At 58.7% G+C, this 22,012-nt stretch overlaps 2 protein-coding genes across 2 annotated transcripts; both read left to right on the plus strand.

Annotated features, from left to right (window-relative positions):
• The first annotated feature begins 6,018 nt into the window (after window positions 1-6,018).
• Window positions 6,019-12,756, plus strand: LOC116822404 (sushi domain-containing protein 6-like). The gene is made up of 5 exons (XM_032776289.1): window positions 6,019-6,104; window positions 7,824-7,968; window positions 9,371-9,583; window positions 11,413-11,560; window positions 12,227-12,756. Exons 2-5 carry the CDS (start codon window positions 7,860-7,862, stop codon window positions 12,549-12,551), a joined length of 795 nt encoding a protein of 264 aa, XP_032632180.1. The 5' UTR covers window positions 6,019-6,104; window positions 7,824-7,859; the 3' UTR covers window positions 12,552-12,756.
• Window positions 12,757-15,358: 2,602 nt separating this feature from the next.
• On the plus strand, window positions 15,359-21,467 carry NCCRP1 (NCCRP1, F-box associated domain containing). The gene is made up of 6 exons (XM_032776287.2): window positions 15,359-15,749; window positions 17,629-17,697; window positions 18,487-18,574; window positions 19,224-19,319; window positions 20,095-20,236; window positions 20,608-21,467. The coding sequence occupies exons 1-6, from the start codon at window positions 15,362-15,364 to the stop codon at window positions 20,746-20,748; spliced, it is 924 nt and encodes a 307-aa protein (XP_032632178.1). The 5' UTR covers window positions 15,359-15,361; the 3' UTR covers window positions 20,749-21,467.
• Window positions 21,468-22,012: the final 545 nt, after the last annotated feature.

Genomic DNA, 22,012 nt, shown 5'->3' on the forward strand with positions numbered 1-22,012 from the left:
TTCTGGTCACAGCTGTAATGATCTGGGTTCAGGGTGGGAAAGGGGCCCCATGTCCCAGTTCCTCATGGGGAAGGCACTGCTGCATGGGTTGTCCCGGATTTGCCCCCCTGATGCCTCCGAGACCGTGGAACTGCTGGGGCCCAGCTGGATTCAAGGCGGCAGGTTTCGGCTTCTTAGACTCGTGCCAGTGGAGTGGCTGATCATAGGGTGCCGCATTGGCCCCTCAGGAAATCAGTGCTGGGCTGAAGAATTCCAATTTCTTTTCCATGTGAAATTTTGAAAACTTTGGGGGATTCCCCCTTAAATTTCCCATGGAAAATTTTGGTACTTTTTCAATCGCCTTCATTTTCAGTTTCCCCTAAAAGTTGTCAGTAACTGCAGCCCTTTGAAACAAAAGCCCAAAGATTTCACTGGGAAATCGCCCTTGTTCAATGACATTAAACCACCAGAAAATCGTCAGCTGGGATGAACAATGATCACCTCCATCAAAAAGCCATTTAAAAAAAAAATCCTCTGATGAACCAAACCTCATGGGGCTCTAAGCAGGACTCATTGGCCGTGCCCGGGCTAGACAGCTGGACTGCTTTAATCATCCTGGGGTAACTTGAGGGTCTGACTGCCCCATGTGTGCAGGCGTAAAGCACTCACACCTTGTTAGCATGAATTATATTACTGTAGTGCTTAGGAGGCCGATGTGCCAGGCGCTGTACATTTGTATTGCTATTGGGTGTATTACGGTAGCACCTAGGAGCCAGTCATGGACTGGACCCCATCATGCCATGCGCTAAATATTATTATCACTATTTATTATATATATTACGGTAGCACCTAGGAGTCATGGACATGGACCCCATTGTGCTAGGCAGGAGATAACGGTTTTTACTGCTATTAGGTGAATTACAGTAGCAGCAGGGTGTCCCACTCATGGTCCAGGACCTCATAGGGCTAGGTGCTCCCGTAATACACCTAATAGCAATACAAATGTACAGCGCCTGGTGCCTTGGGGTGCCTAGGTGCTATCGTAATAGAGCTAGGAGCAATATCCCACCGCTGACACCCAAGACCTTGCCCACCCAGAGGCAAGGTGTGACCCCAGATCACTTCACACCCAGCGAGCTTTCCTAGAGCGGCCTGGCGGATCAGCCCCCTCCCCCTCTTGGGGCACTTCCCCATTGCCGCCCCATTCTTCGCTCACCAGAGCGATGCCTGAAGGTGACGAGGCAGCTCAAAATCCACCCTCCCCACCGCATCTCTGAGTCCTAGCCCAGATCTAAAAATAGCCAGGCAGATGGCGAGATGGGCCGTGACAGATGAAGGAGGAAACCACTGTCCTAGAGCTTGTGGAAAAAAGCTGTGAATCAGACAGCTGAGCCACCCCTCCCCATAACATCCTGTTTCACCACAGTTAGAGTCCGAGCCTCTACCGCATCCCTGCCCCGCAGCTTGGGCCAGGCATGTCACAGCCAAAAGACAGCATGCTTGGAAGGGGCTGGGCACTGCTAGGGAGGGTGGCCAAGGGTTAAGAGGTGAACCTGGGACTTGAAAGACTCTGGTTCAATTCCTTGCTCTGCCACAGACACCCTATGGCCAAATCACTTAGCTGCTCTGTGCCTCAGTTTCCCCACCAGAACAATGGGCATAACAGCCCCACCTCACACATGATTGTGTGAGGGGCTCAGAGATTAGGAGAACAGAAGCCAGGTAGGTACTTAAAATAATAATCTAGTTCTTACATAATAATCCCCAGCTCTAGTGCTTTACAGAGAGCTCAGTTGCCGCATCTGTTTTACATGTGGGGAAAGTGAGGCACCAGGTGGGGGAAGTAACTTTCCCAAGTTCCCAAGGGCTGTGGCATAGCTAGGGCTAGACCCCAACATTCCTGATTATCTAGCACTCTGTCCGCTAGTGGCGGAGGAGTTGGGGCCACCGATGACCCATGCTGCGAGTCTTTAGACAGGGGTAGGCAACCTCTGGCACGCATGCCGAAGGCAGCACATGAGCTGATTTTCAGTGGCACTCACGCTGCCCAGGTCCTGGCCACCAGTATAGGGTGCTCTGCATTTTAATTTAATTTTAAATGAAGGTTCTTAAACATTTTGCAAACCTTATTAACTTTACGTACAACAATAATTTAGTTATATATTATAGACAGAGATCTTCTAAAACGTTAAAATGTATTACTGGCCTGCGAAACCTTAAGTTAGAGTGAACACATGAAGACTTGGCGCAGCACTTCTGAAAGGTTGTTGACCCCTGCTTTAGACAGTTGTTGTTTTCCTACAGTCCCAGGTCCTGCAGACATTAATTCAATGTATTACAGTGATACCCAGTTGAGACCTGTGTCTGTACAGCGCCTGCCACAATGGAGCTCTGGGCCATGATTGAGACTCCTAGATGCTACTGTAATACCTATAATAAATAATACAGCCTAAACAGACCAGAAAGAAAAGAAATTATTCCCATTCTCCATATGGGGAAACTGAGGCACACCACTGTCTAAAGACTCAAAAAAAAAAAACCCAAACAAAACCAGACCATCCAGAAAATTAGAATGTCTCCCTGAGCTCTTTCCTCATCCCTCACCTTGCTTGAGATGTGACTCAACAATTGTCCTTGTTCTCACGCAGTGCATCAATTCTCTTCTTGTTAGGCCTTCTCTCTATGGGGGACCTTGACTGACATTGGCTATTCCAGAATAACCTGACATCGTTTTGCAGAGAAGAAAACAATAGATCAGTGCTTCCCTGGTAGGAGATCAACCTATTATTCCTCTCCCGGTTAAAACACAATTGTGGTTGGTTCAGAATTGCAGGAAATTCTCCGGTAGCATGTTCACAGCCCATGCACCAATAAGCCCAGCTGCAAGGCAGAAGTTCTCCCTACCGGATCCCTTGTCTAGGGATAAGAACATAAGAACGGCCAGGTCCATCTAGCCCAGTATCCTGTCTGCCGACAGTGGCCAGTGCCACATGCCCCGGAGGGAATGAACAGACCGAGGAATCATCAAGTGATCCATCCCGTCACCCATTCCTAGCTTCTGGCAAATAGAGGCTGGGGACACCATCCCGGCTAATAGCCATTGATGGACCTGTCCTCCATGAACTTATTTCCTTCTTTTTTTGAACGCTGTTATAGTCTTGGCCTTCACAACATCCTGTGGCAAGGAGTTCCACGGGATGACCATGCATTGGGTGAAGAAATGCTTCCTTTGATAGCATCAGTATGGGTCTGTTTATAGATGAGTAGCAAGAGCTCAAAGAATGTTCTGAGCTATACTTGGAAGTTGGCCTCCTAGAGCGATGTCTGTCAGGGGGATGATATGTTTGACCAATCTAGCTATGCTGGTACAGCCTGCTAGTCTGTGGATCCAGTTACACCAGGATATAGGTGCCTCCCACCTGGATAGCTTATTCCTCGTCCCATATAGGAATAGTGCCAACTTGGTGGAGTTGCTTTAACTAGGCCAGAATAGTTCAAACGGTACAACTTTAAAGCGCAGTGAGGCATTTACAGAACTGAGCTCTCTGTTATTAATAGCCCGAAACCCAGGTGGCACAGTTAGAAACAACTTACTAACCCACGGGGTCGAACTGACTGAAAAAAAACCTAATTTTTTTTACTAAGAAAAATTTGGGAGGAAATGAAAAATTCGGTTTCCATGAAAAAACTTTCCTAGACTTTTGTTGTGGTTTTGCCATCTTTTTTCCCTTTCAGTTTTTGGCCACTGAAAACTGAGGAGAGGGGTCAGTTGGAAGCCAAAGAGATGTTGGTTTTTTTGCCAGTGAAAACCCCCAATTTTGTATTAAATTTATTTATTTATTTTGAGGTTTGGCTGATCGAAAAGTGACCTTTTTAAAGGGCCGGAAGCCAAAAGCGTCGTAGGTTTTTCTTAAAACCAAAACGCCCAAAAGATTTTGAAGGAAAAAGGAGAATTTCAGGAAAACAAAAGTTTCTTCCCCCCTAAAAACATGTAGAGGTGAAAAAAAAAAGTTAAGAAGAAACTAGCATGAAAGGTTCATAGACCCACTGTAATCATCTGGTCTGACCTGGATAACCCAGCTCCTAGGACTTCTCTGAATGAATCCCTGTCCGAACTAGGCAGCTGTTTTATGACAATGGGCCGGGTGGTGGGTTTTCTTTTGCCGAAGTGGGTCCCACCCCAACCCTGGTTGCACCTGGAGGTGTCCTGGCCAGCACAGTCACCATCCCCAAACCCAGGAATTATAGGGGACCTTTCCTGGCCTACTGTTCCCATGGCAAGAGCTGAGCAGGGAGGGAGCCTTTCGCGGCGCTGCTGGTCGGGGCGGCTGGCACCTCCTGGACGAGTGCTCTGCCCGGGAAGTGGGTGAGGCGCAGATGGGCCACAAGGGATGGCGGGGCTGGGTGGGGGGAGCCAGGACACGGCTTTCTGGTGTCTTGCCACAGGGCCAGCCAGCCATCTGTCCTAGGTACCTCGCCATCGGCTCTGAATGCCTCCCGTCCCAGGCTTCCAGGGCTGCAGGGGACTCTGGGAACAGGACACCGGGGACAGGCAGGCACCCCAGGGACTCTGGGTAACAAGGAATGGGGCACTGGGGATGGGCAGGGTTCCCACGGGATACTGGGGCTCCAGAGGATTGAGGGTAACAGAGAATGGGGTATTGGGAATAGGCAAGGGCCCTGGGGGATTCTGGGTAACAGAGAATGGTCTGGTCTGGGTGGGCAGAGGCCCCAGGGGATTCTGGGTAATGCAAGTATTAGGGTCCTGGAGGATTCTGGGTACAGAATGGGGTGCAGATGCTGGGCTGGGTAGGAGCCCTGGAGGATTCTGGGTAATGGAGCTGTTAGGGCCCTAGGGATTCTGGGTAACAGAGACTGGGGCTGGGTAGGGTGCACAGAGGACCCAGGGAACTCTGGGTAATGTAAGTGCTAGGGCCCTGGGGGATTCTGGGTGATGCAGGTATTAGGGCCCTGGAGGATTCTGGGGACAGAATGGGGTGCTAGAGCTGGGTGGGCAGAGCCCCAGGGGATTCTGGGTAATGCAGGTATTAGGGTCGTGGAGGATTCTGGGTAACATAGGCTGAGTGGGGTGGGCAGGAGCCATGGGGAACTCTGGGTAATGTTAAGTGCTAAGGCCCTGGAGGATTCTAGGTACAGAATGGGGTGCTGGAGCTGGGTGGGCAGAGGCCCCAGGGGATTCTGGGTAATGCAGGTATTAGGGCCCTGGAGGATTCTGGGTAACATAGGCTGGGTGGGGTGGGCAGGAGCCATGGGGAACTCTGGGTAATGTAAGTGCTAAGGCCCTGGGGGATTCTAGGTACAGAATGGGGTGCTGGAGCTGGGTGGGCAGAGGTCCCAGGGGATTCTGGGTAATGCAGGTATTAGGGAAAGAGAGAAGATCAGGAGCCGGTGGGTGGCAGGTAGGGGGATGGCTCAGGCCAGGGGTGCAGTGACCGGGCTGGGGGGGGCAGTAGGGGGCCTGTGCTCAGGCAGGGGCGGAGGCTGGGGCGTAGGGGGTCGAGGGGCGGACCGCTGGGGGGGCAGTAGTGGGGCTGCTCAGGCCGAGGGGGTGCAGTGACCGGGCTGGGGGGGGAGTAGTGGGAGCTGGCTCAGCCGGGGGGGTGCCAGTGACCGGCTGGGGGGGGCAGTAGGGGCTTCTCAGGCTGAGGGGTGCAGTGACCGGGCTGGGGAGGGCAGTAGGGGTGGGCTCAGGCCGGGGGGTGCCAGTGAACCGGGCTTGGGGGGGGCGGAGTAGGGGGCATGGCTCAGGGAGGGGGTGGCATGACCGGGCTGGGGGGGCATAGGGGTCTGCTCAGGCCGGGGGCAGTGACCCGGGCTGGGGGGCGGAAGAAATTGACTACGCGCTGGGAATTACGCCCCCGGCTCGCCGCTCTACTACGGATTTTCTCGGATTTTCCAGCCGGCCCCTAGGGCGGAGCCGGCAGTTTTAAAACCCGCCCCCGGGCCAGCGCCGGCTCCGCTTTGCAAGTTGCTCCGGCTGCTCGCAGGGCGCTGGAGCCGGAGCCGCCGCGTGGACTCGCCCAGCGCCCTGCGGGGTGACCCCGGCTCCCGAGCGCCCCGGCTGGGGGAGACGGGGCCGCCGTGATCCGGAGCGCCAGGACCCGGTGAGGGGGGGTCTCTCCGGGGGCGAGGGGGGACCCCTGTGGGGAGCAGGCAGGGACCCCAGCTGGAGCAGGGGGGCAGAATCTCTAGGGGCGCGGGGACCCCGGGATGGGGTCTCACGGGGGGCGAGGCGCCTATGGGGAGCAGATGGGGACCCCAGATGAGGTCGGGGTGCAGAAGTTGGAGACGGGAAGAATCTTCAGGGGTGCAGGGACCCCGGGATGGAGGGTGGGGTCTCCAGGGGCACAGGGATGGGGTTTACTGTCTCCCTTTCTCCAGAGGCGCAGGGATCTGTCTCTTCCCATTTGAAGAGAAATGCCTGATCCCCTCCACTCCCCTGGGCCTGGGACCCTGGGCATATTAGGTTGTGTGGATGTCCCTTGACAGTGGGGTGGGGGAATCGCTTCAGTTATCGCTGGCTGGATCCCCCTTGAGACCCCTGTTGGCCCAGGGCAGGGAGAACCCCTTGAGTCCTGCCCTTAACTCTGGTACTGGCGCTGAGTGGCTCCTGGCATGGCCAAGCCCTTTTTGGGGGGATCTGGGCAGGGGGGTCCCTCCTGCTCCAGGTCGCTTTGAAAGCCAATAACCTGTGGAGCCCATGGCTGCCCCCCGCTCCCCTGCATCTCAGAGCACCAGCAGGCCGGGTGGATGGCCAAGCCAAAGGGGAGATGTTTGGAGAGAGAACGGCTTGGGATCTGGGGTCTCCCTGCCCCCTCCACCACAAGCTGCGGAGAAAGGAGCTATGACTCTTACCAGGGCACAGCCTGGCGAATAGGGGGTGGCAAGTGGCCCCCCACATCCAAATCCAGCCCCAGCTGCTAGAGACCAGTGATTATCGAGCCCCTTTTATCTAAAGCATTTTTGATGAACATCTAAACCAGGGGTGGGCAAACTTTTTGGCTCGAGGGCCACATCTGGGTATGGAAATTGTACGGCGGGCCATGAATGCTCACGAAATTGGGGGTTGGGGTGCGGGAGGGGGTGAGGGCTATGGCTGGGGATGCGGGTTCTGGGGTGGGGCCAGCAATGAGGCCTGTGGGAGAGGGCTCGAGGCTGGGATGAGCGTGGGGTGGGGGCACGAGGGCTGTGGATGATGATGTAGGCTCTGGGGTGAAGGAGAGTAGGACTGAGGGGTTCAAAGGATGGGAGGGGGATCAGGGCTGGGGCAGGGGATTGGGGTGATGGAGGAGGTCAGGGGTGCAGGCTCTGGGTGGTGCTTGCCTCAAGTAGCTTCTGGAAGCAGCGGCATGTCCCCTCTCTGACTCCTATGCAGAGGCATGGCCAGGCAGCTCTGCGCTGCCCCATCTGCAGGTGCCACCCTTGCAGCTCCCATTGGCCACAGTTGCCGGCCAATGGGAGCTATGGGGGCAGCGCTTCGGGTGGCGGCAGCATATGGAGCCACCTGGGTGCCCCTATGCGTAGGAGCCGGAGGGTGGACATGCTGCTGCTTCCAGGAACCGCATCATGCGAAGAGTGGAGCAAAACCCGGACCCCACTCCCTGGCAGGAACTCAAGGGTCGGATTAAAACGTCTGAAGGGCTGGATGCGGCCCTGGGCTGTAGTTTGCCCATCTCTGAACTAAACCCATTTCTCCAAAGCCAGTGGGTGTCTCCCTCCGGGTTCTGACCCATAGCGTGGTACTGGGAGGGCGAGGGGTGGTGCTCACTTTGTAAGATGGGTTTTCAAGTCATACTGGATGGTGACGTGTTGACTTATTGCAGCTGGTTCTGCAGCTCTGGGCAGAGGCTACCAGTGAGATGGTGAAGGCGCCGGGATGTCCCGGGCTGCACCAGCCCTCGGGTTACCTCTCCACGGCTCTGTTCCTCGCGGCGGTCTGCGGCTCTGCTGCCGTCCTCAGGAGCAAAGGTACTGGCTTGTTCTCGCTTTCCAAACCCGCTCGTCTGCCTTTCCCTCCCCTCCTGGATGAAACCTTCCCATCAAAATATTTTTAATGGAATATTGGGTATTCAACTATTTGACAATTGGGTATTTGACAATTTTTTGGCAAAAAAAAAAAACTGCTTCCCCCTGGAAAACCTGGATTTTTTTTTTAACTGAAGAACTGGGCACCTGAGAAGCAGAATATTTTCATTTGGGCTGGCAGCTGTGGGACCTCATGGGAATTGTAGTCTGGGTGTCCCCTGCTCCTGTTCTCTTCTATAGGCCAGTTAGACTATGCTTCCCATGATGCAACATGCTATCCGTTCTTGGACCCTGGAAGTGGTGAATTATGGGCAATCCTGGCTGTGGTGTATCATGGGAGTTGTAGTCCGGTCAGGCAGCTCAGCCTATAGAGGAGAATGAGGAGCATGAGGTACAAGAACTACAACTCCCATGAGGTGCAGCAGTAGCATTTCCCAATTGAAATATTTGGGTGCTTGAATTTTTGCTGGAAAATCAAAAATTTCCAGGTGGAAAAACCCATTTCCTGACCAACTTTGCAGCCTGCCCCATAGCTCTTGTCTTGGTCCCCAATGCCTCAGCTCTAGGAATAGAGGGGTGGGAGCTGGGCTGGCCACGGGCTGGTCTCCCACCCCTCCCGTAGTAGATCTGGCATCTTAGCTACAGGGCTGGCTAGTAGCTGGCTGAACTTAGTGCGACAGCTAGTGCTGGGGGGAGCCCTAGGGAGAGAGGCTGACGGAGATGAGGAACTTAAAAGCCCAGCCAGCTTAGCCGTGGGTTTGTGGGCAGTGGGGCATTTCGCTGTTGGTGAGTGGCTACTTCTCCATCCCTTCCACGGAACCAGGAAGTCTCTCACCATGTTGGTCTTGAGGCCAGGCTGAAATGTGGAGCGAAGCAGGGGCAGCTGGGCCAGGCGTCCTTCCCAGAGCAGCCAGACGCCACAAGGAGCAGCATGGGGGACTCGGCTCCTCCGGATCTAACCTCTCTCTGCCCTGGGGGAAATTTGGGGTAAGGGGAGATGATCCAAGGGCAAGAGGGAGGAAAAAGAAGGGTCTGGAGGGAGGGGAGAGAGAAACCAACACGCTTCCCTTTGCCATCCCTCCCAGATAAGAGATCCCCATCCTACAGAGGTCATAGATCACCAGTGACTCTGCTGGGGAGAGATGCCCTATCCCCTTGCTCTACCCACTGGACCCCACTTCCTGCCTAGAGCTGGGGGGAAAACCCAGGAGTTCTGGCTTCCAGCAACCCCCCTGCTCTAACCACTAGTCCGCATCATGCTTCACTGGCTTCTTACCCCACTGAGGGGCTCCTGGTCCTCTTTTCCCCCATTTGAACCCTCGATGTGCCTGTTCATCCCTTCCAGATTGCCAGTTCCCGGACCCCTCTGATCACACTACCTACAGGTGTGTGTCCCCGGTGTGCAGGCTGTCTCTGGGCAGCGGCGTGGTTAAGGCTGGCTCCGTGGTGCAGCATTTCTGTGAAGCCGGCTACGTCCTGGCCAGCCACCCTGGAATCTCTGTCTGCAAGGGCGGCCAGTGGAGCGTGCTGAAGCCGGTTGTCTGCAAGCCCCTGGCAGGTCAGTGCGCGCCCAGGCCAGCGGTCCCTCTCCTGCTGTGATGGGCAAGGGCCTCTGCCAGAGATGTGGTACCTATTGGGGGCCCCCCGCAGCAGCACGCAGGGCCTGTTTGCTCAGCCCGGCGTCAGCTGCTAGCGTAGGCAAATGTGGTGCTGTCCTAGTGCTGAGAAAGGGGTGCTGGGGGAAATATGACCTCTGTGCCGCTTCCTTGTTTGTATTATCATTGCATATTGCAGTCGCACCTAGGAGCTGCCATCCATGGCCCAGGCTCCCATTGTGCCAGGCGCTGTACTTTTTTATTGCTATTAGGTGTATTACGGCAGCGTGTGGGTGCACCAGCCACTAGGTGCTGTACAGTTTTATTGCTATTAGGTGTATTATGGTAGCACCTAGGACCCCGCATGGCCCAGGTCCCCATTGTGCCAGGTGCTGTACAGACACGGAATAAAAAGAGGGCCCGACAAAGCCTAAAATCCAGTATTAGCCCCATTCTGCAGCTGGGGAATGGAGGCCCAGGTTTACCAAGGTCCTTCAATGCCCAACTCCCATGAAAAGTCTGGGCCTTAGAGTGACTCGCCCCAGGCTAGCACCTTCCCCACTGTGTCACGTCTCTAAACCTGGGCTGTCGGGCACTAACCAGAGCTGTGGACATGTTCAGGCTCCGGCGGGAACTGTGGCTCCCGGGCCCATCACCTCCCTAGGCGTTGGAGTCTGAGCTGTGACGTCTGCATTTCGCGTCGGAGCTCCAGGCCGGGTTGGAGTGGGGCTCTGAGACTCGCTGCCGGGGGGCTGGGTAGATGGACCCACTCAGGCGCTTACCAGCGGTCGCTCCCAGGCGCGCCTTTGCCTTTGCTCAGGAAGTTGCGTCTTGCGGTGCGTGGGTGGCTCCCTGAGGCCGGGCTGCGTTTCCTCTCTGTTACGTTCCTCTTCCAGGGGTGTGACGCTGCTGGTGGAAACTTCCTCCTGCTCCGTGACAGGGGGGCATGCAGCCCATGTGACACCTGCCGGGAAGGGTGCTGGTGGGGAGGAGGGGATGGTGGATGCACAGAGGAGAACCCCCGAGCCATCGCAGCCCCATGTGCCCCTGAGCTGCTCCCTCACCCCCTGCCCTCGCTGATATCCCCATCTCTGTTCCAGGAGAGATGCTGGCAGCCACAGGAATTGGGGTGGGGGGTGGGGGGCTTTGCTCCCTTTTGCCCAGCACTGGTTGGGATGAGGCGGGTGAAACCCAGCCATGGTCAGTCATGTGAGAACACCCCTGGTTAGTCCCCAGCCCATGGTGCTGTCCCTGCTCCAGACCACTAACCTATTAACTAAAGAGAGGCTGCGTTGCCTAGTGGATAGAGCGCGGGGACATGGGAGACCTGGTTTCTATTCCCTTGGCCCACTGGATGACCTTGGACAAGTCACTTCCTCGCCCTGTGCCTCAGTTTCCCCACCCACCTTTTGTCTAAATAGACTGAGCTGTGTGAGACTGGCGGGGGGGAGGGCAGAGTCTCACTCTGGGTCTGGGCGGCCCCTGGCACAAGAGGGGGGACCCCCATCTTGGCTGGATTCTGCAGTGAAGGTCCCCCAGATCTTGGTGTTGCCAGGTGCCGTGGGAGGCACCTGCCTTCCTGGCACCTGAGCGCCATCTAGGGCCCGGAGGGCGCATGTCTCCCATCTGGGTTTCGAGTCCCTCTGGCTGCTTGTTGTTTAATGCATCTCCTCGGGGATCGGGCTCGAGTTTGGGGGGCTGGTACCTGAGATCTGGCCGCCCTGAGCTGCAGGTGGCTGTGAAATATCCCAGCTGCTGTGAGATGATGCTGACCTTCCCCCCCCACCCACAGGATCCCCGGTGCCTCACCCTGGCTCCGTCATCGCTGTCTCCTCCATCCCCGTGGTGGCTGCGGCCTCGGTGACAGTGTCCGCCCTGCTGCTGGTGGCCATGGTGTGTGTACTGGTGGGGCCGAAACCCTGTGGCTACTGGTGCTGGAGGTGAGCTCTGCCGCCTTTCTGGGGTGGGTGGGACGGCTGCCCTGGCTGTAGCAATGGTGCTGGGGGAGCGGGCGCGAAGCTGTGCTCCCTTCTCCCATTGGTTGATGTCCCTGGAGGATCCAGCCTCCACCCTCTGTCTCTCCCCTTCCTGCCCAGCCTCTTGGGGTGCGTGGGTCTGACTCACCCTCTGGCCTGGTCTCGTCTTTGCCCGTTCAGTCAGTGCTGACTCCAAGGCGGGACTAGGGGGCACCACGCTGCAGGGGAAGGGGCTGCGCAGAGGGTGCTGGGGAAACTGACGCCCAGCGAGAAGGGAAGTGACTTGTGCAGGGTCAGTGTAAGGACCAGGGCACCCAGCCCCCCCGTGCTAACCACTAGCCCCCACACTCCTCTCAGAGCCCGGGAGAGAACCCAGGAGTCCTGGCTCCCAACCCCCTGCTCTAACCACTAGACCCCACTCCCCTCCCAGAGCTGGGAGAGAACCCAGGAGTCCTGGCTCCCAACCCCCTGCTCTAACCACTAGACCCCTTGCATCCCACCCGCACTACTCCCTGTTGTCATGGCAGTCCTCCCCACATTGTGGTGGGGCCCCAGCAATGGCGGGGGGGGAAGGTCTGGGGCCCCAGGGCACAGCCGTGAGCTTGACGAGGTCTCCTCGTCCCCGAGCAGGTGGTACGAGCCCATGGAGGAGTCCGAGGTGAGCACAGTCGACAGCTGCCCGGTGCCGCTCCCATCCTATGAGGAGGCTGTCTATGGCTCCCAGGGGGGGCCTGTGCTGCCCGCCCCCCCCACGCCGACGCCCCTCGTCCTCTGCAGGGGTCTGGCCCCCCCATCGGAAGCAGCCGAGCCCTGTTGGAATCCAGAGGCCACCACCCCGCCTCCTTCCTACCAGGAGAGCCAAGCAGCAGCTGCGGGCAGCTCTGGCCTGGCCCGGCCCACGGTGCCCCCTGCCTGGTTCCTATTCCCTGGGGCTGCAAAGGACCTGTGCAGGTAGCCGGGGGTGCCGGGAGTTCCCTGGCAGGGCCTCGACACTACAGCAGAGACTCCTCATTTGACGCACATGCAGCCTGCTCCATCTTTTAACTTGCTGGGGGGAGAGGACACTCTCCCCACCCCCAGTTACTCAGCAACTTGTGAAGCTGATGAGACCAAAGCAGCCCCCCTCGGACGGGCATCTGCAGCCTTCTGCCTGGATGGGGACCCCCGGGGCTGAGGGACACCCCCCGCCCCCCAAGCTAATGGCTCTGTCTTTGGGGCAGTCCCGAGGGATTGATCTTTGCCAGCTGGCTGGTAGCCGCCAGCTCAGCGTGTTCTGACCACTCTGCACTGCCATCCCGTGGGATCCCAATTTTCCCTGCCCCCCTACTCCTCCCACCAGGTTGTCAGTTCCCAGCAGAGCCGTCATGGGTTAACTCAGGGTACAGCTGCCACCTCCCTCCAGCTGTGAGGATCCAGGGGGGCGAAGGGGAGATTCCCCCCACCCCGACTTCCTAATGCTCTGGCGAACATCCCCTGGGCTTGTTCCATTCTTGGGGGGCTTCCTCTGTGGGTCAGCAACCACCCCCCACAAAGAGACCCTGCTCCTCCCAGCTTTCCTGACTCTTCCTGTGATCCCCTCACCCCCCCCCCCCATGCCACCATCCGTAGGTCCCTGCTAGAAGGGATGAGCCCAGCCCCATGTGTCCGTTCCTCCGTCCAGCTCCACGCACTTTCTCCCCGTGTGTGTGTTGATTAAAACGACCCAGGCTGCTTTATCTCTGGGCCATACTGATGCCCCCCAGGCTGCAGGCGCTGCTCTGTGGCACTGGGGCTGACTGGCAGGGGCAGTTGCACCTGCGTCCCAGCAGGGGGTGCCGTGGGTGTGGTTTAAATAGCTGCACCCCGCCTCCCTAGCGCTCCTGTGGGTGGGTGGCTCTTGTCTCCTTTCCACTCCCGTCACCCAGGCTCTCTGGCTTGGCTACAGGGGGTGAGCTGGCACCCCCGGCGGGGGGAGCAGAGTGCAGGGGAAAGCGGCTGCAGGTTTGAATCCCGGCTGGCCCCCGGGCCCGTCCTGCACAACAACCACTGGGTCCGCGGGCGGGTGCTGGGCAGGGGCGAATCTTGGGCTTTTCCTTGACAGTTGGGCCCGTGTGGCCGGAAGTGGCAAGTGGCCCAGGGGCTGTGTAGCCCCACGAAGCTCTTGTTGATGCCGGGTCAGGTGCTCGGGCTGGCCTGCCTATACACAGGCACACACACGCCCGCCTGCCACAGGGCTGGTTTTGCACAAGGTTGATTGTTCTAGGTTTGTATTTAATGACTATGGGTTTGTTTTTCTTTGCTTTGATGTATTTATGGGGGGGGGTATTTCTCAACACTCCCCCTCCCTTTGCATGCCCCTCCCTCCACCACTCTGTGATGCTGGGATGGGGGTTGTGGTCCTGGGGGCTGTTAAGGAGCCGAAGTGCTAATTAAAACACTCACCCCACCCGCCCCTTGTCTCCCATGTCTGGTTTTGTGCAGGGGAGGGGCCGTGTGTTAGAACTAGGAGTGGGGGGGAGGGGTACAAGCTCCATTTGTCCTTCTGATGGTCCCCCACCTTGTCCCCCTATACTCCCTTCCCCGTTGGCCTTGGCTGTGGGAGGCAGGTGCTCGAAGTTCAGGGGGAGGCATGTGTGGGGGGCTTAACTTGGCCTCCAGCCTGGTTGTGGGCACCGGAGGCTCAGAGAGGCAGGGCATCCCCTCTCTGCCACCCCCCAAATTCCAGTCAGTGCCGGTGGGAGCTGCAGCCCTTAGATCTGGGCTGGCCGAGACCCCTTCCAGGCCTGTGTCACCCCTTCCCTGGGGGTGGAGTCCCTGCTGGCTCTGACCCCCCTGCTGGGGCGCAGTGGGGCTCCCAGCTGGATTCCCCAGCCCCACCTGCCCCCCTTTTTGTGGCAGGATGGGACCCTCAGGCCTCCCTCCCCCTGCTTGGGAGGAGGGGCAGGTCCCCTGTGCTCGGCCCCTCGACTGGTGGGATGCCCCCTTCGAAGGGCTGCTGACCACCCTGGCTACAGGGAGCGGGGGGTTAAATCGACCCTGGGGCCGCTCAGTCTGGCAGGGCCTGGCCCCCTCTCTGCCCTCCTGTATGTGGCCCAGTTGCTGTGGCTGCTGCAGGGGTGCAGCGGGGGACCCAAAGCCGGGACCCCCACACCGGTGCTGTGGCCCCCCGAGGGGGTGATTCCAGTTCCTGCTGTTGTGCCTGTGCCAGTTGCATGAAGGGAAGGCTCAAGCGGTGAGGCCGACCCTCAGCTCGCTGAGGCGTTGCTGTTAGCCGTGACGTTCCGCCCCAGCCCTGGCTGCATCTCTCGGCGAACGGGCGGGAAGCTGCTAGAAACAAGGATGCTGCTGCTGGCCCTTTGTCTGCGTGGGAGGGAGTGGCTGCCGGGGCCCAGCCAGCCGCAAGAATCTGGGGTGTCAATGAAGAGACAGTGGGAGGCGTTGGCCTGGCCTGTCCGGGCACCTGGCTTCCTTTGTTCTGTGGGACTAGGCCGACAGGTTCTGGTCCTTGATCTGGTTTGTTTCAAACCACTTCCTGGTGGAGGGTGCAGGGCCCTGCCCCCACGGAGCTGGGGTTGGCCCAAGGCCCACCGGCACCCCCCCTCTGCCTTTCCCTTCCTACCTCTAAGCAGGAGGGGAGGGGCTAGGACTCCTGGGTTCCTGTCCCAGCTCTGGGAAGGGTGTGTGTGTTGGGATTTAGGGCCTCAGCCGAGTTGGGGATCCTGGGCCTGGGCTAGCAGGGGGCTGTGGGTCAGGAGTGAGGGGCCCCGGTAGAGCCGAGCGCTCTCCATGGGGCTGCGCCTTTGCGGCTTGCACAACAAGTGTGTACGTGCCCCGCCTGCCCACAGCCCGTGTCATCACCTCCCCACCCCGCCCTGCAGTTGCCCCACAAACCTTCCTGTTCCTCCTCCCCTACCCCGGCTGTGTCCCGCCCTGGGCAGGAATCCCAGCTCCCCAGTCTCCCTCCTGCAACCCCTCGGGATGGCGTCCCAGCAGCTGCGGGCCCAGACCCTGCCCCTCTCCCCTGGGGCCCAGGAGCGGAGCTGGCAGCAGCAGTTCGAAGGGGCCTGGGAACTGAGCCGCAGGGGGGTCCCCCCGCCCAGGGACCCCGACTGGAAAGCCCTGTGCGAACGCAAACCCTTCGAGAGGAACCTGCTGCAGAGCCCCAACCCCGAAGGTAACGTCTGTCCTGCCGCAACCGACCGATGCCAGCTGCCCCCCCACCTGCTCCGTAGGGGCAGGACCTGGCCCCTCGGCTGAGTCAGCCTCAGCTTGGGGGGCGGGGGGAGATGGGAAACTGGGCTGGGGAGGAATTGGGGGGAGGGGCGTATACGTACGGTGGTAACAGCCAGGGTCCTGGCGTGCCAAGCGCTGTACACTGTCCTGGCCCTGAAAAGTTCCCAGTCTTGCCAGCCAAGCTGGGCAGTGGGTAAGGGAAGGGCATGAGCTGGGGGGGCACCCTGGTTAATAAACCCTGGGGCGTGCCTGGCAAGTGGAGGGTCTATGCAGGACTTGGGGGAGCTGAGGGAGTTCCCCTCCCATGGAGCTATTTTGAAAGGTCCCCAGATCCCTCCCTTGTAGGATGACCAGATGTCCTGATTTTATAGGGATAGTCCCAATTCTGGGGTCTTTTTCTTATCTAGGTTCCTATTACCCCACCCCGCCACCCCTGTCCTGATTTTTCACATTTGCTGTCTGGTTACCCTGCCCCCCTCCCCCTGGGGCCTCTCCGGCCGCTGGGCCAGAGCCAAGCGTGGGTGGGCTGGAATGCAGCTTGGGGAGCCGGACTAGCTGTACCCCCTACCCCGCCCGCATTCCAGGCACCTGCCTTGCTCGCTCCAGTAACTGTCCCAAATGCTGGCACTTGCCCCAGGGCTGCTCCAGTACCGTGCAGTGCAGGAAGGGTTAATCAGTGCTGCTACCTTCCCCCACTTCAACAGAGGGGTCCTGGGTCAATAGCTGCCCATCCCCAGAGATGGCTGCATCTCTGTGCCGGGGCATGGGATTGTTGTGTAAACCACGGCTGTGCTCCTCCCCAGAGGTGGCTGCGTCTGAGCACTGGGGAGGGCTCTCTGTAAACAGCGGCCCTGCCCCTCCCCAGAGGTGGCTGCATTTCAGCACTGGGGAGGGTTCTCTTTGTCAACCGCTGCTGTGCTCCTCCCCAGAGGTGGCTGCAGTGTGTGGTGTTTCTGTGCGGTTGATGGCCTGCTACTTCACCCTACTCCAGAGGCAGCGGCATCCCAGTGCTGGGTGAGGGATCCCCGTGTTAACAGCTACCACCTCCCACCCCAGAAGCAGCTGATTGTCAGTGCAGGGTGAGGGATTTTGTATAAAGCCCCCCATGTCCCACCCCAGAGACAGCTGCATCTCACTGCTAGTTGAGGGATCCCTGTATAAACAGCTGCCGTGCCCCACCCCAGAGGCAGCCGCATCTCAGGCAATGTGATTCCCTGTTTGGGATGTGCTGTGGAATCCCTTGGGGGGGGGGAGGTTAACATCTCTCCTCATTCACGTGGCCTGAAGGCAGCCCCGTCTCCGGGGAGGTCTCTGTTGCAGGGAAGGAGGCTCGGGGGGCCTGTCCCAGCTCGTCAGCTCATCTCTTTGGAGGAAAAGGGATTTAGCTCCGACGCAAGTCCCAGCCTGCTGCCTGGGATTGCCCTGGGTGCCGTCAGGGCCGTCGCTCTGGGACTGCTCCATCAGCTTGATGGATCAGCATCCCCCCACCCTACTCTTACAAATAGTTCTCCCCCATTGCACCTTCCAGAACCCTCCCCGGTTGCTCTCTGGGGGTGGGGGGGAAACTGAGGCACCAAGCAGGAAAGTGGCTTGGCCAAAGCCACGCAGAGAACCCAGGAGTCCAGGCTCCCAGAGCCTCCCCACTAGCCCCCGCTCTGTGATACAACCCAGGCGTCCTGACTCCGATGCTAACCATGAGCCACGCTGCCTCCCTGGAAGATGGGCAGAGAGCAGGGACGGGGGGCTGCTGGGCTGGGGAGTGTCGTGGTTAGGCTGGAGGGGTGACCATGTTGTGTGTTTTGCCCCTCCCCCCACATCAGGTGTGAACATTTCGGAGCCAGCTCCCCGCCAGCCACCCAACAGCCCCCGGGGGTCGCTGGAGTCCTTAGGTAAGTGCAGGGAAATAGACCCTGGGGCGGGGCTGGTTCCCCCCTCCCCCTCTGTCCTCCTATGGGGCACTGAGCAGCATAGGCATTGGGCCTGGCCCTGCTGGAGAGCCGGGGGCTAGGAGCTGCCTTGTGTGTCCCAGGAGGGGCAGCATCAGGCAGGAAACCCGCCTCTGCGTACTTCACCCCTGCTTCACGGCTTCCCCCACAGGGCTAAGTTGGGTGGCCTTCGATTTCCCTAGGGGCAGCTGCATCCCTATATAGATCGCTGCCACGTCTCACCCCAGAGTCAGCTGCATCGCAGCTCCGGGTGAGGGCTCCCTGTATAAACCGCTGCCATGTCCCACCCCAGAGTCAGCTGCATCACAACTCTGGGTGAGGGCTCCCTGTATAAACCACTGCCACGTCTCACCCCAGCATCAGTTGCATCGCAGCTCTGGGCAAGGGCTCCCTGTATAAACCACTGCCACGTTCCACCCCAGAGTCAGCTGCATCGCAGTGCTGAGTGAGAGCTCCCTGTATAAACCGCTGCCATGTCCCACCCCAGAGTCAGCTGCATCGCAGCGCTGGGCGAGTGCTCCCCGTATAAACCACTGCCACGTCCCACCCCAGCGTTAGCTGCATTGCCGCTCTGGGTGAGGCATTCCTGTATAAGCGCTGGTCCTCCCTAGAGCCAGCTGCATGTCTTGTGCTCCTGGCTCCTGGCACAAGCCTCCCCTGGCTCTGCAGACCCGGTTGCTGTCAGGGAGGCTTTTTTCCGCTCCATTTAACCCTCCTTGTAACCCTCCCAAGGTGATTTCAGCGGCTGGGCCATTAGCACCGAGGAGCTCCCTCCCCCGGTGGGCAGCACGAAACCCGGCTCTGCGGCTCCGCGCTTCAGGTGAGCAGCTGTCCTGGGCCAGCCTGGGGATCAGGCGGCTACTCGTGACTGGGCCATCGACATGGTTTATGGCCCTGCTGTCGCCCCCTTGTGCCCACACAGCTCTAGCAGGAGATCTGGGCGTGTTGGACACGTGCCTCCCTGGGCTGGATCCGAAGAGATGGAGCTGGGAATGCATCTGGCCGGCTAGTGCAGCCCCCCTGGGGGGTGCGGGGGGGAGGCCTAATTCTGAAGCTGGTTGCTTTACTCACCTAGCCAGTGGCACCACCCAGGCTAGGTTAGGCCAGGGTGTAGATCGCCCCCTCTGGTGACACTGGGTGGTGCAGTCTGGAAGTGACAGGAGGGAACCAGAGTGGGGGGTATGAGTCCAGCAGCCTCCATGAAGAATTATGAGTATTATTTATTACTTGGCTTACCATGGCATGCCAGTTATAGACTTGGCCTCCGCTGCGCCGGGCGCTGTACGTTGTCGTTGCTAGTAAGTGTATTATGGTAGCACCTTGGTGCCCCAGTTGTGGCCCAGGCCCCCACTGCACCAGGCGCTGTACGGACACAGAACAGAAAGATGCCCCCTGCCCTGTACGCCTGTCCCCTGCGGTTCCGAGCTGCCCCGCTCCTCCCTGATCCTTTTCCTTCCCCATCCTTGCAGCTGGTGCATCAAACAGCAGCTGGTCGACCTGCTGGCAGAGGGGCTGTGGGAAGAGCTCCTGGATTCCTACCAGCCGAACATCACCGTCATGGACTGGTACTGGCTCTTCTTCGAATGCCGTGGGGGGCGGGTCCCAATCAATGCCTCCACATCTCCCCTCCCCTGGTACCTGGTCCAGCTCCCCAGGGCCAGATACGAGCCCTGTCTTGGATCCCATGGGTGTGCTGGCCAGGGTGTGGGGCACCGCGGTGCAGTGCCTTGGTTGGGCTGAAGGGGGCGCATCGTCCTTTCCTTTCCCACACCCTGCGCAAAGCCACGTCCAGGCTATGGGGCAGGAAGGACCGTAGGGCAGTGGGGGTGGCACTCAGCTGAGAATCAGGACACCTGGGTTCCATTCCTGGCTCTGCCTCCTGGGCACCTGTCCCTTCTCTTGTGCCTCAGTTTCCCCATCTGTGATAATTTGGGAGTCCCGGCTCTCCATCCTCTCTGCTGTAACCACTAGACTCTACTTCCCTCCCATAGCTGAGGGAAGAACCCAGGAGTCCTGACCCCCCCCAAAACTAAACACTAGACCCCCCCTACCCCCCCACCAGAACTGGAGATAGAACCCAGGAGTCCTGCCTCCCTCTAGCCTAGGCTTTGCTTGTAAAATGAGGATCATGATACTGCCCCCCTCTGGGTCACAGCTGCAGCTTCCCATTGTTACTATTTGCCAGAGAGAAATGGGATTTCTTGAGCTTCCCTTATACCACCCCCCTCCTGACCTTCATTCCCTCCTGGTAATGGGGACCAACTTCCCTGTTTCACCCCAGATTTTGGCAGCGGGTTGGGGCGGGATGGCTGCTGTTACCTGCCCTCTGTTCTGGTGCAGGTACGAAGACAGCCGGCTGGCCGAGACCGTGTACCAGCTGCATGTCCGGCTGCTGGCCGCCGACGGACAGACGCCCCTGCGGGAATTCCACCACCAGGGCCCCGAGCACGGGGCGTCCCAGGAGAAGAAGAACTGGTGCCATGTAAGGGAGACGTGCCCCCACCCCCCCGGGAAGGAATGGGGGGGGGCAAGACAGTTCAGGAGTAGCAGGGGTAGAGGTGACTTGGATACACACTGTCTGGGCTAGGTCCCAGTCTCCTTAGTGTGCCAGGCCCCAAAGACCCACTGGGGCAGGCCCACAACTTGAGGGAAGCTGAGGCACACATCAGCATCATGCAAATAGCTGCTTCCCACTTGGTCACAGGGGCTCGGGCCTTGCCAGTGCAGTGGGTGGCTGAGGGCAGAGGGAGACGGGGACTGGGAAGGGGCGCCAGGGGTGGGGAAGATGCTGGGTTGGGCTTGGTGTCTCTTTGGGCCGTGAGTTCAGGTCCTGATGGTTTCCCCGTTTCGAAGGTTTCCCACGTTTTCCATGGCTACGGCCCGGGAGTGCGCTACGTCCATTTCCAGCACTGGACCTTGGACGCCGAAACACCAGGCGGGCTCCGCCGCACCAGAGCCACGGACAGCAGCGTCTCTGTGCAGCTGCGGGACTGACGGATGGGCCGGCAGCCAGGGGGTGAGGGAGGGCGCGGTTTGGTTTCTGTTCCCGCGCAAAAGCCGGTGCTGGATTCACTGGGAGCGGAGACCCCTGCCCCCTCTCTGTGCCCTGGGGGCAAAGCTGGGGCTGGGTGAGGCCTGTCAGGTCAGTCTTGTCGCAGGGCTCTGGGAGCCAGGACTCCTGGGTTCTGTGCCCAGCTCTGGGAGGGGATTGGGTCTAGTGGTTAGAGCGTTGATGGGACAGTCTGGGAGCCAGGCCTCCTGGGTTCCAGGCCTAGATCTGGAAGGGAAGTGGGGTCTAGTGGTTAGAGCAGGGGTTTGGGAGCCAGGACTCCTGGGTCCTATCCCCAGCTCTGGGAAGGGTGTGGGATCTAGCGGTTTAGAGCAGGGGGGGTGGGGTGGCTGTCAGGACTCCTTGGTGCTATTCCCAGCTCTGGGAGGGGAGTGGGGTCTAGTGGTTAGAGTCAGGGTGGGGCAGTCTGGGAACCAGGACTCCTGGGTTCTATTCCCAGCTCTGGGAGGGGAGTGGGGTCTAGTGGTTAGCCTTCCTGGTTGGCACTTCTGATTCTGTCTGTGACACTGAGTCAAGGCATGCCAGGTCTGTGCCTCAGTTTCCCCAGTTGCCCAATGGGGTGATACTTGCAGGGGAGCTGTGAGGCTGCATTGAAGATGGGACCTGAGCAGTGGCATTAAAGAATTTCTGGTGCTTCATGTGAGCCTGCAGCCTGTCTTCTTGGCCTCAGCCCCTGTTGCTGCTTCCCCTGTGGTATACCAAAGCCAGTGTTTGAGTGCTACCTAGCCCTGGGCAAGGGTTCCCTGTATAAACAGCCACTGCACTCCACCCCAGAGGCAGTTGCATCTCAACTCCAGGCAAGGGATCCCTGTGTTAACTGCTGCTGTGCCTGCATCCCAGTGTCGGGTGGGAGACCCCTGTGTGAACAGCTGCCATGACCCACCCCAGAGACGGCTGCATCTGAGCAGCTGGTTAAGGATTCCTGTATAAACCAGGTGTCCAGTGGTTTGGGCTCCCAAGCTCAATTTCTTATACCAGTGGAAGCTGGCCAGAGCAGACAGAGCTAGTCTCAGTTCCCCAAGTGAAATTAGCTACCCCGGTGTGACACTCTGTACCTCAGGGGAGCGCCCTATAAACCCCGGATTCATCATTTATAGATAATTGTGATATTTCACTACCAGGGCTCGGCAACCTTTCAGAAGTGCTGTGTCGAGTCTTCATTCATTCACTCTGATTTAAGGTTTCGCG

The sequence above is a fragment of the Chelonoidis abingdonii genome, chromosome 11, assembly GCF_003597395.2.
Source record: "Chelonoidis abingdonii isolate Lonesome George chromosome 11, CheloAbing_2.0, whole genome shotgun sequence".
Taxonomy (NCBI): domain Eukaryota; kingdom Metazoa; phylum Chordata; order Testudines; family Testudinidae; genus Chelonoidis; species Chelonoidis abingdonii.

Excerpts from the sequence above, each read along its gene's own strand:
- NCCRP1 (XM_032776287.2), top strand. The coding sequence starts at position 15,362 with ATGGGGCTGCGCCTTTGCGGCTTGCACAACAAGTGTGTACGTGCCCCG. Across the intron at positions 18,575-19,223 it reads TCTGCGGCTCCGCGCTTCAG|CTGGTGCATCAAACAGCAGC; the intron begins GTGAGCAGCTGT and ends CCATCCTTGCAG. Across the intron at positions 20,237-20,607 it reads AGAAGAAGAACTGGTGCCAT|GTTTCCCACGTTTTCCATGG; the intron begins GTAAGGGAGACG and ends CCCGTTTCGAAG.
- LOC116822404 (XM_032776289.1), top strand. The coding sequence starts at position 7,860 with ATGGTGAAGGCGCCGGGATGTCCCGGGCTGCACCAGCCCTCGGGTTAC. Across the intron at positions 7,969-9,370 it reads TGCCGTCCTCAGGAGCAAAG|ATTGCCAGTTCCCGGACCCC; the intron begins GTACTGGCTTGT and ends CATCCCTTCCAG. Across the intron at positions 9,584-11,412 it reads TGTCTGCAAGCCCCTGGCAG|GATCCCCGGTGCCTCACCCT; the intron begins GTCAGTGCGCGC and ends CCCCACCCACAG.